Source organism: Apis mellifera, linkage group LG9 (genome assembly GCF_003254395.2).
Source record: "Apis mellifera strain DH4 linkage group LG9, Amel_HAv3.1, whole genome shotgun sequence".
Lineage (NCBI taxonomy): Eukaryota > Metazoa > Arthropoda > Insecta > Hymenoptera > Apidae > Apis > Apis mellifera.
Window position 1 is genome coordinate 12,332,641 of NC_037646.1, and position 19,167 is coordinate 12,351,807.

A 19,167-nucleotide genomic window follows, 5' to 3' on the forward strand; every position below is an offset into this window, starting at 1 on the left:
TAATTATTATTTATTTAATAATAATAGGATTAATATACTGAATAATTAAATAATACATTAGATTTTCTAATTAAAAAAAAGGATAAATTTTTTACATTATATAGATAATTAATTAATGATAAAAAAAATATCTTATCAATTTTCAATTCGCCTTCAATTCAATAACAATTTCTTATTGTTAATGTATTGTTTATTTACAATAATTGTAAAATTATAATTATATTAATTGTCGATACGATTTATGCAAATCTTAACGTCTAATTTTTGCTTTCAACTACTTTCAATATTTTTATTTCTGCCAGCTATGTAAATTTATTATGTACAATATAGGTACAATATGTACAATATTACAATATTAAGTGTATTATATTTTATATAAATTTATCACTATAAAATTTTATACAATTAAATAGGTAATATGTAAATACAATTATACCATTCATTTGAAAGCAAAACTATTGCGAGAATATTTTATTCGCAATTATTCGTTCTACCGTCTAAGAGCAAGAATTTTTTAAATTATTTTCAAACGAATACATAACAATGATTATCGATTAGCTATAGCTAGTTTTATAATTCAAAATAGTTTCGCAATTATCGCAATAGTTAATTGACAAACGATAAAAGGTAAAGAAATTTGAATGAAATCGACGATGAGAAAAATAAGAAAAGAATACGCATAAATTTTCACTGGACATAGAATTTTCGAAAATTCTAGGATAACAAATTTAAGATAGTAATTTCGGCAAATTTTCTATCTCCTAGAGAGTAAAAATTTCGAAAGTTTTTAAATAAACATACAATTTGATTTAATACTTTCGACGGAATATATAATTGCAGAAAGAAACTCTCAAATGGATATGTATCTTATCACATATATTCATGTAAAATGTACAATAATGAAAGATGAAAGAATCAAACATGTTTATTAAATTTAATAAATACATAAAATTTCCATTTTCAAAAATGTCAGATAAAAGAAAAAAGAAAAAGAAAATGTTTTAAATTTTTTACATATTATATATATTTTAATTTTGTCTCAGAATTTTGTCTCGCTAACCGACTTAACCGATCATCGTTATTTCCATTATTCGTCAAAATTTATGAAGAATATCTTCATAAAACAATTCAGATATTATGCAAAAAATCGTAAGAAAAAATTAAATCTTTTAAAACGTTAAAAAAATGAAATGACTTAAAAAAATGGTATAGTATTGCACAAGTATTAATATAAACAAGTTTCCGAAGAAGAATCTGATTTATATAAAAAGAAAACCACATACAATTTCAGACGTTAATTAATTAGATTAAGTTTTGACCAATTTGTAAAGTATCTTGATATACATTTTTTTCTATTATAAAGATCGCATTATTATTATTCTTCAAGTAATATCAATTTCACAATCACTTTTCATTTTTTCACATTGTTCGATTATTTCTGAAATGAAAAATACAATTCAATACAATTCATAAAAATAAAATTTTTAAATACATTAAATACATATTTTACATATATAAAGAAACTTACTTTGAACAATTGTCTGTAATGTAAAAATAGTTGGCGATTGTGGAAATTCCGTTAGAAAATTTTTACCCTCATCACAACATCTAGCTAAAAGCGGATCTAATGGTAGAGAACCTAAAAATTCTATATTCAATTCTTTAGCCATTGCATAGCCACCACCCGTTAATGCTGGAAATATTTCCTCAGAATTCTATGTAAAAAAAAAAAAAAAAAAAAAAGAAAAAAAAGAGAGATTTATATATAAATTTCGCATTCATAAGAACATTATTTAATAAATAATGTTTATTTTTATATATTATATATTATTATTAATACTTGCCTTACACTTAGGACATACAAAAATATTCATATTTTCAATAACACCTAATATCGGTATATTCGCTTTTCTACAAAAATCAATCTCTTTCCTTACATCTAATAAAGCAACCTGTTGCGGAGTTGTTACTATTATTGCTCCTGTAATCCCAACATTTTTAAGATATAAAGTTGCAGATAAATGCTCATCCGATGTACCAGGAGGGGTATCTAAAATAAGATAATCCAACGTCCCCCAATCTACTTCTGATAAAAATTGTCTAATCATTCCTATAATAATAAATTAATAAATAAATATATAAACATACAAATTATATACATAAAAAAAATTGTTTTATTATTAAATACCATTTTTTTTGGGCCCTCTCCATATCACCGCATCACTTGGATTCGCAAGTAAAAATCCAATAGACATTAGCGACAAATTGTCTTCTATATACTAAAAGAAATAATAAAAGTCATTTATAATATCAGTTAAATATAATAATAAAAACTCGTTTAAATCAATTTATATTTATACAAACTCACCACTGGAGACCATCCTGATCCACTTTGATGAACTTGTTCTCCTATTACACCTAACACTCTTGGTTGCGATGGTCCACAAATATCAATATCTAATATCGCAACCTATGAAATTTGAATATTCATATCTTTTCATTCAATTTAATTAGTAAATTGTAAAATCAAATTTTAAATATTACAGAATATTTTTTTTATTTATAATTATTTATATTTATATTATAATTATTTATATTATTTATATATTATTATTTCATTTTATATTTTATTATTTATAATTATTTATAATTAAAAATATATAATATATCAAAAGATTAATATAATCAATTGAAAACTGATACAATATAATAGAAATGAGTAGAATTATAAGTAAATATAGTAGATATACTCTTTAAATATAAATATATATATATGTATATATATATATATATACATATATATATAGTACAAATTGTAAGCGATTGGTAGATATCACTATGTTGATATATATATAGAAAACAATATGGATATTCTTGCTACAAGAAGAAAGGTAAGCATTTATTTAAAAATTTTTAATATCAATAACCATAAACAAAACTTGAAGATCTATCGAGGTTATCCTAATATATTTGATAAAATAATAATATATTTGATAAATTAATCGTTTAAAATATTTATATCAAAAATGTACATACATTTATATCAGGATTATTTAATGCCAAAAATCTGGATATCAATGATGTTATAGTACTTTTACCAACACCACCTTTACCAGATAATACCAATAGTTTATTTTTAACCGTAGAAAGTCTTTCTTTAATTAGATCTATATTAGAATCCGATTGTCTGGTAATACCAGATGCACATATTGTTTTATTTGGGCAACCAGCACATATAGATGACTTTCCTGCATCATTACTTTCAGTACCAGGACAATCTATAAAAATATTACATATTCAGTTGTTATTCCATAATAAAGATAACTCAATATATTATACCAATGTTTAATGTTAATATTGTAATCAGTTTCTGAAAAAAATGAATAATAATTAATTCATTAAGTAACTATATTTAAAAATTAAATATGTAAAATTTAAATATATATATCATGTTTAATATTTTAAGTAGTTTTATAATACATTAAACAAGTATTGAAATAAGGAAGAATATATATATATATATATATATATACATATGACATAACCTTATACACGTACAATAAACAACATTAAATCAAATATTATTAATTTAAAAACGATCTTTTATACATTTAAATTAATTATTACATATAATAATGAAATTATTAAATTATACAAATTATATTCCATATTTTATAAATCGATATTTTTTTGTTGCATACATACTTACGTTGTGGTATATCACTAGGTATATCTGCCATGTTGAATAATGATTCGCGATCGATGTCTACTTCTTCAAATAACCGATAAAAAGATAATTTTTAAAAAATTAATAATATACCTTAATATATTTTTCCACTATTAATAAAATATAAATAAAACAATAATAATTTGTTGATTCTCACGAAAGATTCTTACGATAAATAAAATTTTTGAATATTATTCAATTTTATATTATCTATATAATAATTATTTATATAAAATTCAATTATAAATTTAATATATTTTTTGTTATTTAACTTTAAATAAGATTTAAAATTTCTTTCTTATTTTTTACCATTGCATTACCATTTTTATCTTTTTTACGGTAAACAATATTTTCTTATTTAAAATAAATAATTTTTTCTTTTTTTATCAAATAAAATTTTATATTAATAAAATTTTTAGCAATTACAATCATGGAGTACATTTAATTTACCAATCTCTTACGTCGAACCAATAACTTTACGCAATTTAAATAATTACACCAACAAATATAATTCGCCATGGTATTCCAAGGATTATAATAACGTTGAAATTATACCATTGTAAGTTTACAATAATTAATCCTTATTTATTCCTTCATTTAAAAAAAAATTATTTCTTATTTTATAAGAAAAAAAGTCATGAATAATTAATTAATATTTTTTTCTAGAACAAAATCAACATCAAATTATACATTAGACATTCCAAATACAATCAATTCGTCAAGATTTCCCGATTTAAAAACGAAATATGAACACAATGCACAACGTGGTTCAAAAACAATTTTACATACGCGATATACACCCGACGAATGGTATCAGAAACAAATAAAATATTACAACGATGCGAATTCATGCAGATATTTTTCAGAAAGAACAAGAAACGAAGCTTTACAGATTATTAGGTAAATATATAATATTACAAATTAAATTATTTCGATATATTTATATAATTTAATATATATATAATAATAATAATGATTCACGGCAATAGAGATGCCGAAGAAAAAATACAATCTGGACAATATGATACCGACAGAAGACTCGGCGAAAGAATAAACGACATAAGTTTTTGGCGGAATGAAATAGCATCAGAATTAGAAAGATTAATTCAAGAAATAGAAAGATTAAACGATTGTAATTCCGTTTTAAATAAAGCCATTAAAGATATCGAGAATCCATTGCACATCGCAGAAGAATGTCTCTATTACAGAGAAGCTAGGAAAGGTAATACAAACGAATGTAATAATTAACAAATGATATTATTAATATTGATGATTATTAATGATTATTTTTAAAAATATATTATAAAATGGTATTTTGTCGCATAGATACAGAGCTCGTGCACGATAATTCAGAGAAATGTTTAGCGAAAGAAATAGAAATTTTGAATCAAAATAGAACGAAATTGACGATTTGCTTAGATAAGTGCAAGAATCAGGTAACATGAAATTAAATAATTAAATTTCAAAATTATAAAATTATAATATATGAAAAATTGATATATACCTATACCTATACTCTTGTAGTTGCAAGATTGCAGATTATGTCAATGTCAATTAGAATTGAATCTAAAATGTAAAGAAAATGCTTTACAAATAGATACAATGTGTCATCAATTGAACAATTATAGTTCCGGATTGCAATATTATATCGGAATTGAAAAATATAACTCATGGTATATAAACTTTTGTAAACATATTCAATTTACGTTAGTAAATTATTTTACGTAAACGTTAAATCTATTTATCAGTCTTACCGAACAAAATACATGGATACACGATGCTAATCAGATAATCGAAAAGTCCCAGACCGAAAGAAATAAATCATGTCAATTAAGGACGGATGCAGAAGCTCTTATGATTAAAATTACACAAGAAATGTGGGATGCATGGAGTAATACGAACAATGCTTTAACACATAGATCTTCCGAATTATTCGAAGCCAAAAATAAACTTCAACAACATTTACAAATGGTGAAAATATTTAACGTATTCAACAAATATTTAACATATCAAAATAACAATTTAATCTATCTTTTTTACAGGTTCAACAAGAAATCTTCAATGTTGAAAAAAGTTTAGAATTGATGCATAAAGCTATCGCAGATAAGAGTCATATATTAAAAGTAGCATATACCAGATTACAAACTAGAACGCATCGTCCGGATATCGAACATTGTCGCGATTATGCGCATATGAGGTAAATTTATTTAAAACTCGTTCATTCTTGTAAATTAAGATAAAAAAAAAAGAGAAAAATTTTCCAATAATTAGATTTAATTTTAACGTAATGTTAATGTACGTAATCGTGTTAACAGTCTCCAAAAAGAAATCGACGAAATAAATCATCAAATGGAAAGAATGTACAGTAAATTGAAAGAACTAGAGAATCAACATCAAAACTTATTAAAAGCACAAACAACGTTGGAACACGATCTTGCGTTGAAAATTGACGCGATACACATCGATCAAGAAAAGGTTTCAAGTCTTAGACGCGCTTATCCGATTAATATTCTCTTTAAGTTTTAACGTTTACTTATAAAATTATTATTATATCGTATCATCATATCCTATCGCATATAGTTCTTTTTAGATAAATAAAGATAAAATAATATTTCACATCACATTTATAAACAAGATATTAAATATGAAATAAATATTCATTGAAATACTAACACATCTTTTATCATAATCTTTATCATTGTTTCATAAAATTTGGCATAGGTAATTTCATCCCTTCTTTCGCTTCAAAGAACGTATAAGAAAGTACAATTTCTTCTACATCCTCCATTTTAGGATCATTAACGAATTCTGGATCAATGTAAAAAAACACTGGCATATCGACCTATCAAACGATATAATAAAACATTATCCGACATTATCTCTATACATATATAAAATTATCTTTTAAATAAATTTAATCGATTCGACTAATTTAAAAAGCTTTATTAAACTTACCTCTTCATGAGGATTAAGTCGTTGTTCCTCAAAACAAAAACATTGAATTTTATTAAAATATTGCGCAGCTTCGTACGGAACTACATTATAAGTAGATATACCAGTGATCGGTATATCTAACGGATTTTGAGCTCTATAAAATGCCAAAGCAGTTTCTCCGGGCATAACTTTTATGAAATTTTGTTGCGGTTTGAAATTCCATTGCATCATAGCTCCTATATCGGCGTTAAATTTTATTTTTATCACTCTATCCTTAATAGGTTTCATAGATTGTACTTTGGTGTTATCATGATTGACAGATAACGTTCCACCATAATTATACGACTATTAAAAAGATAATTCATTCTCATGTATAATACAGAATATAAAAAATATACGACGATATAACAATAAAGAAAAAATAGCAATATTACCTGACAAAATATTCTATATAAGGGCACCGAAGCATAAGTAAAACCAATTACCAAAATACCGAAACCGCTCCAATATAAACGCGAAGAACGTATCCTTTTTTTGTGAGTCGCATCATAATATTGATTAAATAAAATTCTAGATACATCGGTGTGTATTTGCTTTCCATAGCAATTCAATATTTTTCGATAGACTTTGGTATACATATTACCTTTTCTTTTAACCTACACTTAACCTAAAAAAATTTTAAAAATTCTTAAAAATTTATTATATACGCGAAGAAGATTTAATCAATAGGAAATAATTTAACAACAAAGATTAATCTAAAGACATATTTTGTCGATCTCTTATAACGTCACATTAATTATTTATCGTATCTAATGTAAACTTAGGAACAAGAACCATTCAAAACATCTTACTTTTGCTCGAACAATGCCATCTTTCGGAATATTCTATATGTTCGGAATATTACGAATCACGAGTTTGAAATTTGAAACGAATTTAAATCAGACGTACAAAGTACGAAACGATTCTTTTTGTCACGAAAATTTGGAAATCGTGCAAAGTCGAGCAAAGTTGGATATATTTTGCAATACACGATAACATATTTATGCCATTTAACATATTATTTTTCGGAAAATTTAAAATTCTCTTATCGTTTTTTCTAAATCAATCAATATCGTTTAAAAGAATATTACAATATTTTTAGCGATAAAAATTGAAATTTAATTTTAATAAATTTATCACGAGATATATAAGATATACCGAATATGTTATAATCATAAGGGAAATATACATATAATACAAAGTTTTATATTTTTTAAAAATATATTTTATAAATATAAATGAATTTATTACTACTTATTATTAAATAATAATACAATAATACATAATAATAGAAATTAATATAATTTATAAACGATAAATCCACGATAAATATCAAATAAGTAGAATACATTGACATTTTTATCACATGTATCGCGTATAAATTATAAACATCAGCGATATATCACTAATTAATTTTATAAGACGTAACAAAATTTTTTTTTCTTCGGAAATTATATTATTCGAAAGAAATAAATAACGAATACAATTATATCGCTTATTAATCAACACAAATAATATTATTTCTTTAAAAAGATTTCTCAAAATGTTTATGAAATAAACATATATCATATACTATATTCACGTATATGTAATACGCATTAGAATTAATCAATTATTTATAGTTTCGCGCCAGAAAATTTGCAAATACCGCGATAACTTTACGGCATACAGATTCACGACTATTTTCACGATGTATCAAGATATTTGTACGATCAACAATACGAAGTGTCATATTTTTTCTTATTAATATAAATTACGTATATAGAAATTATAAAGAAGAGAAATCGCAAAGAAATATTAGAATGTTGACAAATTTCGCGCGAATTGTAAAAGTATAAAATTTTGATTTTGCCATTCTTTTCATAAAATTTGTATCACGATAAAATTACAGAGGTTATGTTACCGTACAATTTTATAAAAATAAAACAGTTAAAAAGAAGCGTGAAAATTAAAGTTTACAATAACAATGATAAGACTTGGAACGATGTTCGATAATCGTGAAATTGGAAAACGAATACGACGTTTGATCGATGGGAATTATTCATGTCGCAAAATATTTGTATTACTTATCATATGTAGCGGGATATTTTTATATTTTGGTCCACCTTTCGTACAGTGGATCTTTTCTTCTTCCAGGGAATCAACGCAAGGTAAAAGAAAATATATTATTAAGAATAATTAAAGTTAAAATTGTTACTTTCTTTTTTTTTTTTTTAAATTCAATATCAACTATAAAACAAGTTGCACAATTATAACAAGTTTGCTTCATCAAATAGAATAAAGATTAAACGGAAGGAAAATATTATATTTTAAGAAATATATCTTTTAAGACTAGAACTATCAATTTAGATGAGCGAGATAATAAACGAGATAAATATCTCTAAATATCGTATAAACATTCGTAATTGAAACATACAGCGAAAATAAATAAAAATAAAATATAAATTTTATCAAAAATGTTTTTATATTTTTATACTAATCGTAAGATATCCATGTATCCATCATTTCAATAAATTCCGAGTTAGCGAATACGAAAATATTAATAAAATATTACGAAAATATTAAGACATATTTACAAATATAATTAAATTAATATTTTTAACCTATTAAAAATTTAAGCCTATTTATATCTATCGATTAATCCGTGACATATATATTTGCTAAATAATATACGTTGATTTTCATAGCAATCGAAGATCTTTGTATGAACGAAAGATTAGCTGCCTTTCGTTTCGATATCGGAGAATATAACGTAAATATTCTTCACAATCCACCAAAAGAAGAGGAACATTATTATTTGCCATATATCGGAAATGGAATTTTTGGAATTCCTATTTTGCCAGAGGCTTTAATATACATAAAACGAGGACGAGCACTATCATTGCCCGTACAATGGCAACCATTAATCTCTCATCCTTTGCTCAAAAGCAGTTTTTATCGAGAAGCTACAGTTACTCATTTTACAAATGGGATCGTTTATCGTTATCAGTGTTTCAGAGAAGGATATTACATGGAGTTTCAATATTACGCTCATAGAATATTCGATGCAATATTGATACAAGATATAAAAATAACCAATCCACTTTCATTTTCTCAAAATGTACCGTTGAAACCACAAGTATCTACTCAATGGAGTAATTATCGTATAGAAACGATCAAGTACTTATCTAATTTTATTTAATTATAAAGGAATACATTATATTATCGGAGAAAGTTATATAAATATCGAAAATTTTATCTTAAAACGAATTTATATCTTCGAGTAAGAGAAGTTTATCGAATAAATAATTTACCGGAATATCTTTTATCTTTATCTTTACAAAAAGCTCGATTAAAATTAAAAACTAAAAATTAAAAATTTCTACCGAACGCGATTCAATCGATAAGCCGAAATGAAATAAATCACTTTCGACTCGATAATACGAACAGATAGGAAACAAACGACTTTCTTTTTATCTCTTAAATAATTTTGTCAATCATTTATTATTTTTATCATTTATTATTATTTTCGATTAATTATTATTTATAACGATTAATACATAGAACGATCGAACTAATATTTCCAATTACCATTTTATCAATACGTACCATGTATTTATATATTATTACTATTATTATCGTATTTATCATTATATCGTTACTTAGACTAATAATATATCGTTTATTTATACGTTTTATTTACATTTAGAATTCAAGTAGATGATTTTATGGATGAATATAATTTAATTTCGGGATTCGTTCCATTATCTAATACGAATAAAATTGTGACGATATCAATACTTTATAAAACGCCACCAAGAACGTTACAAATTAAAGCAAGAAGTACCATGAAATTAAAATTCTTGACAAGTATACAATATAGCGAACCTACGGTCATGGAAGAATATCACGTTCAATACGAAATAACAAAAAAAAAGGCCATAGAGGTACATATCCACAATGTTTTAAAAATATTAATCAACGCGTCTTAATTTTGTTACAATTCGTTACAGGCGCTTAAAAAAGCCATCGGTATTCAATACCAAAATTTAAAAGAAGATCATATTAATCGTTGGCAAAGTTATTGGTACACAGGTTTTAGAATAAGCGATTCTAAAGCCGATGGTGCAATAAATGGTTATAAAATAAATTCTACCATATATTACGTATTATCACAAATTCCAAAAGGAATTCCAGGCGTAGAAAAAAACGTAGCTATGAACGAAGGTTGTTATTGCGGGCATCATACTTTGTGAGTAACAAACGTTTTTCTTTTTTTTAAATATTTTCTTTCAGAACGTTCATTTTATCCTTTCGTTTTAGGGATGCTCCGCGATTATGGAAAGATACATCTTCCATCGATGCTATAAACAACGTAGTCGAAGCTTGGTTAGTAACATTAGAAAAACAAGGATGTCATCATTTAATGATCGGCGATCCTGCAGCAGTGCAACAAGCTATCGTTTTAAGTCTCGGTAGTTTACGTTTTAGTAATCAGCATCTCGAATTTAATATCGATCCACAATATCTTCATCGCGATTATTTATTTAGGTATCGTATTAAAATATTTTTTCCAAAAGCATTACAATTATAAAACACGATTAACTTCTTAGCGCACTCGTCCGAGTTAAGTCGGGTTTAAAAAAACGATTTTTTTCCGTTCGCCCGAAACTTAATTCGCGAGACCTGCAATTTTAGTTTTCTATACAAATACGACCGAAAATACTCGTTAGACAATGTTGCGCTTATTTCCTTTTATCCGAAAAAAGTTGCCATCGGATTCCCAGCGTATCATATCATTATTGGACAAAAGATCCATTATTATTATTTTATCCAAGATTATTATTTTTGGAAAGTATACGATTCTAAAACATTTCGAGCCTATTAAACGATTTCTACATTTTTCAAACAATGATGAATTTGATCCAGCAAATCACCCTTGTCCAAAACTCAACAAAATTTAACCAATTTACGAAGATTTAAATAGAAAATTTGGCGATGCGATAATAACCAGAGAAATTTGTGACTATCGACGAAAGTTTATTACTATACAAAGGTCATCTGGGATGGATACAATACATTTCGCTCAAAAGAGCCAAATTCGGCATAAATACGTACTTATTATGCGTATCAAAAAATAGTTATCTTTATAATTTTATAATCTATAACGATAAGAATACCGTTCCCAACAGAGAATTCGAAGATCTTCCAATGTCGTCGCAAGCGGTGATAATTTTGACGAGACCGTTGTCGAATAAAGGATATCGTTGACAACGGTGGATAATTTTTATAACTCACCTGTACTTATTTTTGATTTATCGATAAAAAATAAGACCGATGTTTACGGAACATCGTACGCGTATCACGAAAATAAGTACCCAGTGAACCGAAGAATAAAAAATTGAAAATTGGAGAAACAATTGTTTTTCAGGAAAGTATATGTAACGAAATGGAAAGATAAGAAAGATATCTCTCTTATCTCTACCATTCCTTCAATGATGGATGTAAAAACTCGCAGAAGAAAGAGATAGAACGATAAAAAAACCGCAACTCGTGTTGGATTATCCACATCATTAATCAACGCGATCGACGCCTGTTTTTCCGTGTTGTACTTGGAAAAAGAGGCAAAAAAATATTATAAAAAGATTTTCTTTCATCTCGACTGCTTCTGAATTTTTTATCTGTGCGTTAAGGAGTTAATAATTACGATGTATTCATAACTTGTATAGAAATTAATATAAAAAATAGCAAATATCGTTATCTCGTAAACTACAAATTAAACGTAACGTATAATTCTTTTCTTCTCTATGATATAAAAAGTTGTTTTTATAAAATTTTTTAGGAAAAATAGGTCACGTTGAAATTATTTTTTTTCGTATTATTTATTTTTTATTATTAATTTTTATTAAATTAATAATTGTATCATCTTACCTTCGAATTAACGCTATCGTTAACAAATATTAGAGAAATTAAAAAAAAAAAAAGAAAAATAAATTCATGCCAGCAGGTAAAATTCGAAATCTGACTTCCATATGGGAACCATTAGATGTTATTATCACAATGTCGCAATAATTACGATCGAAATCTCGATACGATACGCACGATACGAAACGTAACAAAAATTTCAATTTCAAACGCAAATAAGTCGAAAACTTTTGAATATTTACCCCTTGTACGAGGGAAATTTTTAAAGAGGCAGAAAATGCGTAATATATACGCGTATATCTTGTAAGTTTTTATTCGAGAATTCGAAGTAAAGAATTCTCTTTTTCGTGGATCGAGTTTTGTCGGAAAAAAATTTTTAAACTCAGACATCAGTTCTTCTTATTATTCGTAAAAAAAATTTTTAAATTCTTACAGCGACATCAATTTATCATGAAAAACGTTAAAAATATTTTCCTCCGTATATTTTGTCATCATCAAATGGTATTTCTTAATAATTTTACATAATAATTAATAATTTTTTCGATAATTTATAGCGTAATCTATCTTTACTTTTACATTTTATAATCTTACGTTTAAACGAATTTTGTCTTTCAACGTTTTCCAAATATGAAAATATTAATAGAAAAATGGAAAAAAATTTAATATCGTAATTTCGATTTTAAACAAAATGTATCATTTTATTTTTAATTTCTTCTTTTTTTTTTCAATATTAATCGCAGATGTTATCAACTCGCTTTTTTTCTTTACTTTTGTTTTAGGAGAATAAGTTACGGTAATGTAACACATTTAAATATATCGGTAACAGTCGGAGAAGATAATCGTGCGATTTTAAAAGTGGCTTTAGACAAGAGCGATAGCGTCTATTTCGGTTGCGATGCTGGCTGTTTGAATCCACCTGTTTCTTTAAGTCAATCATACGCAAGTATTCCAGTGAAATTGACAAAACCATTAACAGCCATATTATATATAACATCCGATTATCAACATATGCAAGATTTACGAAACGCTTTACACGTTCATGCCATTGACGACGGTTGGTATATATATACGTATATAAACCATTTTTTTTCTATCATTCCTTTTAATTCTTTTTCAAATTATACATTTATATCTTATCTTAAGAGAATATCTCGCGTGAATCCACAACGAAATCTTATTCATTTTTCTTTCGTTTCTTTAACGAAATCTTTTTCATTTAAACGTATACGTAGCATCTCGAAAAAAGACATCGACGTATGGTACGATTATTAATCGATTATCGTTCTTTCAACACGTTAATAGGAAAATAGAAAAATAAACATTCCATTCAACTTTTTTTTTTATTTCCAATTAGATACATCCAATCGCGCGATTCGTAATAAGAAATATTTAATGTATCACATCGGATATATTAAAGAAAAATATTATTTAAAAACAAATCAAAACTTAGAAATTAGACGATAATAAAATATATCGATGTACGATTTTTTTTTGTAGCTCCCGCGCATGATCACGTGGTAATGGCCTTACACAAACATGGACATCAATTAGGTGGATTGCCAACATTTTTTTGGATCAGTATTTGTTTTCTCATAATCGTGTTTCATTTGTTTCTTTGTAAACTTATTATTAATGAATATCACGGTCACCAAGATAAACAGAAAGTACGGTATAGTAAGTTATAATATTTGTATCGCGCGCGCGTGTGTGCGCGCGTATGTATGTGTGTGTGCGCGTGTGTGCGTGCGTGTGTGTGTTCGTATACGAATATTAATATTAAAGTAAATTACGTTACATACATTGTACGTATAAATTTAATTATAATGTAAAAACTTATAAAAAGAGAAATATTCTGCTAACTATTTTTAATATCGTATAATTACGTTTCTATCATTCCATACGTAAAATTCCCGATAATCATTATTTCTATCGTTATTCTCGCTCATTACCATTACGCCAAAGTAATATACCTATGCCGAATAATACTTAATTCATAAAAGCATAAAAAAAAATGATTTTAGCAAGAAGATAAACGCGATTCGATATAAAAATATAAAATTTGTTACGATCGTTTATTCGTGTTTTCAATAAAATTAATTTGGAAAAAAATAACAAATCATCGCAGGAATCTCATTAGCGCATTTATATAGGGCATTGTACTATAACGTAATAAGTAAATATATTTTCAATAGTTAGAAAAAGGGCTTCCTCACCGATTTCAATGATTTTTGTATATATCATAAAAGACAAGATTTCGAACAACTTTTTCCTATGTATATAATATATATATATATATATATATCGCCTCTTATAACGTTACCATACATCATTGAATTTCGCCTATATGTATACGCGTCTATGCGCATAAGCACGCGACCATCGCTTATCTCCCGATAATGTAAACGCATCACGGCGGTTAACATTTAAAATGTACAATGGATAATCTATTACGAATATTCCTTAGAATATATTTGTGAAAATAAAATACAAAAACTTTGAACGACCGAAATTACAACGAAGATAATAAGAATTTCAATAGCAATAGATAATAAGAATTTAAAAAATCTATCCTAACCGACAGTGCGGATAAATTCGAAAATATTATTCGACGCATTCTTCATTATTCGCCATTTAAAGAGAAACAGTTTATTATATCGTTTTATTATACGGTTAATTTTTCACAATATGGAAAAAAAATAGATAACGTAAAAACGAACAAACGTAATCGATCATTCTTTTTAACACGCGTAATCATCTTTCATCCAATGTAATTATAAATTTTACGAAAATTAATAACCAACGGTCACGAAAGATGATCGTAAAGTCATTTTACACAAAATGATTCGAATTTTAATAAAAAATATTCGGACATTTAAGAAATTTATATGGATTTCTTTAATAAGCAATTTTTTTTTTTACAAAAGTTTAACGCGTTTAATATTTTTTTTTCCGCGATACGTTTCAAATAATTTAACATGGTAAAAATTATCTTTCATCGATAATAGACTTTACATTTTATTTTTATTTTAGACGAATTTATCATTTTTTTTAAATACAGATTACGCTTTTGTACTTTCATACTCGAATATAGTATAACTTTATAATAATGTATATTATAGATAGCAAAGAAATGAAAGATCCAACTATTATAAATCGAAGAAAAATGCAATTTCAATTTAAGGGAATCAAACTAAAATTACGAATTTTGTATAGTCGCATAAATAATTTTATACGATAAATCGAGCCGATTGAATATGTGAAAAACAATAATATATATATATAAGAGAAAAGTACTAAATTCGTTTTTAAATAAAAAAAAAGTATAGAATCTATTATCAACAAAAAATAATTTTTAATTTTAATATATTAAAATTTAAAACTCTTTAAGTTAAAACGCGAACAAAGAGAATATCAAATTAATTTTTTTTTTTATAAACATCGTTAAACGTCCAAATATTTTTGTATCCAAAGAATTATCGAACATTCGAATATTCGCACGCGTAGCGGAGAATGGATGTAATACTTACATATAAGTATACAAGTACAAAGCATGTCAGCGAATAAGCGAATAAACAAAGCAGATTAAATAGTTTTTTTATCGTAATACTATCGTATATTCGATCTACGATGTTTAATAAAAAATAGTTAATAACATATTATTTCGAACCAAATCTCGAATCAACACGTACATTTTATCAGTGTATGAAGCTAAAAGGAAAGGGAAATTTGAATTTTGGATTTATTTATTTTTTCTTAAATTCTAAATTTTAAAGTTTAAATTATTGTTTATAATTTTAACATTGTATTATTCTTATTTCAGACAAAGAGAATAAAAAGATAAAATGTTTCAGGCGAAAAGAAAGAAAAGAAAAATGATAATGAGATAAATGCAATTGATTTCTTTACTTTTTATTTCTTTTTATAATTTTTTTTTCGATCATCATATTTTTTTTTCTCTCGAAAGCGTACTTATATTTATATATATATATATATATATATATATATATATATATATATATATATATATGTAATTATATAGTAATAATACTTATACAGTTATACAGTTATATTATATTGATTATTTTTTGTATTCAAATTTTATTTATTTTTCTTTTTTTTTTTTTATTTTTAAAATTCGATTCAAACTAATATGATTAAAAAGTATTTTAATTTTAATTTTTGATATCTTATATATATATATATAATATTTGAAATATAAAAAAAAATATTTAAATTGAAAATAAAATAAAAGAAAAGAATCGAATGATTCGACATTTTTGTTTTATTTATCGATTTTATTATATTCTTTTTTTTACGTTTCGACTCGTTTCGTTCTTTATTTTATCTTCGTATTCGATGAATATTTAATTCTCCTTTTCGATTTACATATCAATAATTGTATTCTTACATATTTTATTTATTTAACAATTACTTACATTTTAATATTTTATTTAATATATCGTATATCGATAAAATCTTTATTCGGAGAGCACAAAGGAATACGTCCGTCCCGTTCCGTGTTCGAAAAGCGACTATGTTTAACCGATACATATACAATACCATCGACACGACATCGCGCCATTATTTACGTTCACTATATTATTCGCTATAATATTCGTAACTTATTATTAATTTTCACTTTACTTTTTTTATATTTTATCAATCGTTAATATATTATTCCGTTAGGTTCGTTTCGTTATTTTTCGTTTCTTTAAAATTTAACGATTTAATTTTTTTTATCAATAATATTTTCGATAATTAGTTTTTTTTAATTTTCTTTTCATTATTATTAATTTATAAGACGCGTAAAAAAAGGTTCAAAGATTTCTTTTGTTTATTTTCTTAATTTATTGGTTATTTTTGTTGGAATTATCAGTATATTAAATTCATCTATTCGTTTACATTCGATTAAGTTTTCTATTTTTTTTTCCACATTATAAAGAGCAATGTTTCTCGCTCGCAACCATCTCAAAAAATCGTACGTATCATTACTGTATCTTTGAAGATACAGCGATCGAAAGTTTGCACAAGTTTAATTCCAAAAATTCTTGTCATATTTAGACGATAGCGTCCAAAGTCCTCGACGTAGAATAACGAATAAAAATTAAATCGAAAGAGCAACGTTTCCGGATCGCAATTACGTCAGAAAATCATAGGTATCGCTATTATCTTCGGAGATACAGCGGTTCAAAGTTTACACAATTTTAAAGATTAAAAAATTTCCTCTCCTCGGAACGATTTATTATATAACTTATAAAATTCATTAATAATCTTTACACTACAATATTTTTATTTCATTTAATTAATTTTTACACTATAATATTTTATTTACAGCGATAAGTCTTTAATCGGAGAGCAGAGAGAAACACTTCCGTTTCGTGCCGCGTTCGGAAACCGACTACGAATATATACAGTAATGATATATACAATAACCGATGCGTTATTATTTCTCGCGATTCACGTTCGCTATAATATTCGTAATAATATTTCAATAATATTCATAACGTTATTAATTTTACTATTTTATCAATCGGTGTTATATCATTACGATACGTTTGTTTTATTATTTTTCGTTTCTTTAAAATTTAACGGTTTAATTTTTTTAATATCGATAATATTTTCGATAATCAGTGTTTTTTAATTTTCTTTTTATTATAATTAATTTATAAGATGCATAAAAAACGTTTAATGATTTTTTTTGTTTATTTTGTTAATTGTTCGATCATTTTTCGTTGGTATTATTATAGTATAATATAATATAAAAATAATAGAAATAGTTAAAGTATAGATACGCTTTTTATTTTTTTTTGCAAAAGTATCTTTTGCAAAAAAATACATTTTTGGCAAATTTATCATTGTTTTTCTTTTCTAATTTTTTTCTACGTTCTAATAGTTCTAAGAATAATTAATAATTTTAATCACTATATCTTTTCCCTCGATCTTTTCATTCGTATTTATGATTTTTGTTTTAATTTTCACGAATGACAATTTTGCGCGATTTTTTTTTTCTTTTTCAATAGAGGAATTTTTACTGGAACATAGACGAAGGAAAAAAAAAAGAAAACTAGGATGAAAGTTAAATTTCTTAAAAGAGACACCGTAAAATAGATAGAATTCGAAATTCGAAGGATGGATAGATCGTCAGGACAAACGTCGACAAACGACGCATCAATGATCGTCGGTTCGATTCTTATAGTACGGAGTTTAATTTTTGTTTTAATAAAAACGTTTTTTCTAGCGATGAAACGACGGAATACGATTCGGAAAGACAAAAGAAAATAAAAATTAAAAAAAAAAATTCGCGAAAAGCGTTCTCGAGTACCTTAAATAGCTAAAAATTAAAATTTTTCGCCAGAGGGGCTGTGGCTAAGTGGGAACGCTGCTTCTTCCGCACGCGGAAAGACTCGGGTTCGAGAACTCGCTTCTCGACTCGAGTTTTTTTCGCGAGCGACGGACAACTTCCGAACTTGCCACGAGGGAATGACCCTCGGTGTCTTTCTCCCGCTACGGACTTGGGAAGTCACTCTCCGGTCTAGGGGGTTTTTCACCCAGGAGACCACTCT

At 25.7% G+C, this 19,167-nt stretch overlaps 4 protein-coding genes across 7 annotated transcripts; 2 read left to right on the plus strand and 2 right to left on the minus strand.

Annotated features, from left to right (window-relative positions):
• Positions 1-855: 855 nt before the first annotated feature.
• On the minus strand, positions 856-6,536 carry LOC412289 (cytosolic Fe-S cluster assembly factor NUBP1 homolog). 2 transcript variants are annotated; one of them, XM_006567337.3, is made up of 7 exons: positions 6,401-6,536; positions 3,037-3,278; positions 2,369-2,470; positions 2,189-2,279; positions 1,845-2,110; positions 1,529-1,715; positions 856-1,438 (listed from the first exon to the last, which is right to left on the minus strand). In XM_006567337.3, the coding sequence occupies exons 1-7, from the start codon at positions 6,402-6,404 to the stop codon at positions 1,383-1,385; spliced, it is 948 nt and encodes a 315-aa protein (XP_006567400.1). In that variant the 5' UTR covers positions 6,405-6,536; the 3' UTR covers positions 856-1,382. The 2 variants fall into 2 exon arrangements, with proteins under 2 accessions (XP_006567400.1, XP_006567399.1); XM_006567336.3 differs by lacking the exon at positions 6,401-6,536 and adding an exon at positions 3,710-3,772.
• On the plus strand, positions 2,847-6,554 carry LOC100578212 (tektin-3). Its single transcript, XM_006567338.2, has 9 exons — positions 2,847-2,891; positions 4,147-4,286; positions 4,394-4,627; positions 4,717-4,949; positions 5,054-5,163; positions 5,252-5,400; positions 5,476-5,698; positions 5,770-5,924; positions 6,043-6,554. Exons 1-9 carry the CDS (start codon positions 2,865-2,867, stop codon positions 6,251-6,253), a joined length of 1,482 nt encoding a protein of 493 aa, XP_006567401.1. The 5' UTR covers positions 2,847-2,864; the 3' UTR covers positions 6,254-6,554.
• LOC409420 (cytochrome c oxidase assembly protein COX11, mitochondrial) lies at positions 5,984-7,624 on the minus strand. 3 transcript variants are annotated; one of them, XM_006567340.3, is made up of 4 exons: positions 7,513-7,624; positions 7,096-7,328; positions 6,683-7,006; positions 5,984-6,569 (listed from the first exon to the last, which is right to left on the minus strand). In XM_006567340.3, exons 2-4 carry the CDS (start codon positions 7,297-7,299, stop codon positions 6,423-6,425), a joined length of 675 nt encoding a protein of 224 aa, XP_006567403.1. In that variant the 5' UTR covers positions 7,300-7,328; positions 7,513-7,624; the 3' UTR covers positions 5,984-6,422. The 3 variants fall into 3 exon arrangements, with proteins under 3 accessions (XP_006567403.1, XP_623232.1, XP_006567404.1); XM_623229.6 differs by lacking the exon at positions 7,513-7,624 and adding an exon at positions 7,407-7,507; XM_006567341.3 differs by lacking the exon at positions 7,513-7,624 and having other exon boundaries at positions 7,096-7,506.
• A 753-nt stretch (positions 7,625-8,377) lies between these two features.
• Positions 8,378-15,301, plus strand: LOC412291 (uncharacterized protein KIAA2013 homolog). The gene is made up of 7 exons (XM_395752.6): positions 8,378-8,850; positions 9,388-9,859; positions 10,389-10,626; positions 10,693-10,931; positions 11,003-11,230; positions 13,384-13,658; positions 14,102-15,301. Exons 1-7 carry the CDS (start codon positions 8,667-8,669, stop codon positions 14,287-14,289), a joined length of 1,824 nt encoding a protein of 607 aa, XP_395752.2. The 5' UTR covers positions 8,378-8,666; the 3' UTR covers positions 14,290-15,301.
• The last annotated feature ends 3,866 nt before the right edge of the window (positions 15,302-19,167 follow it).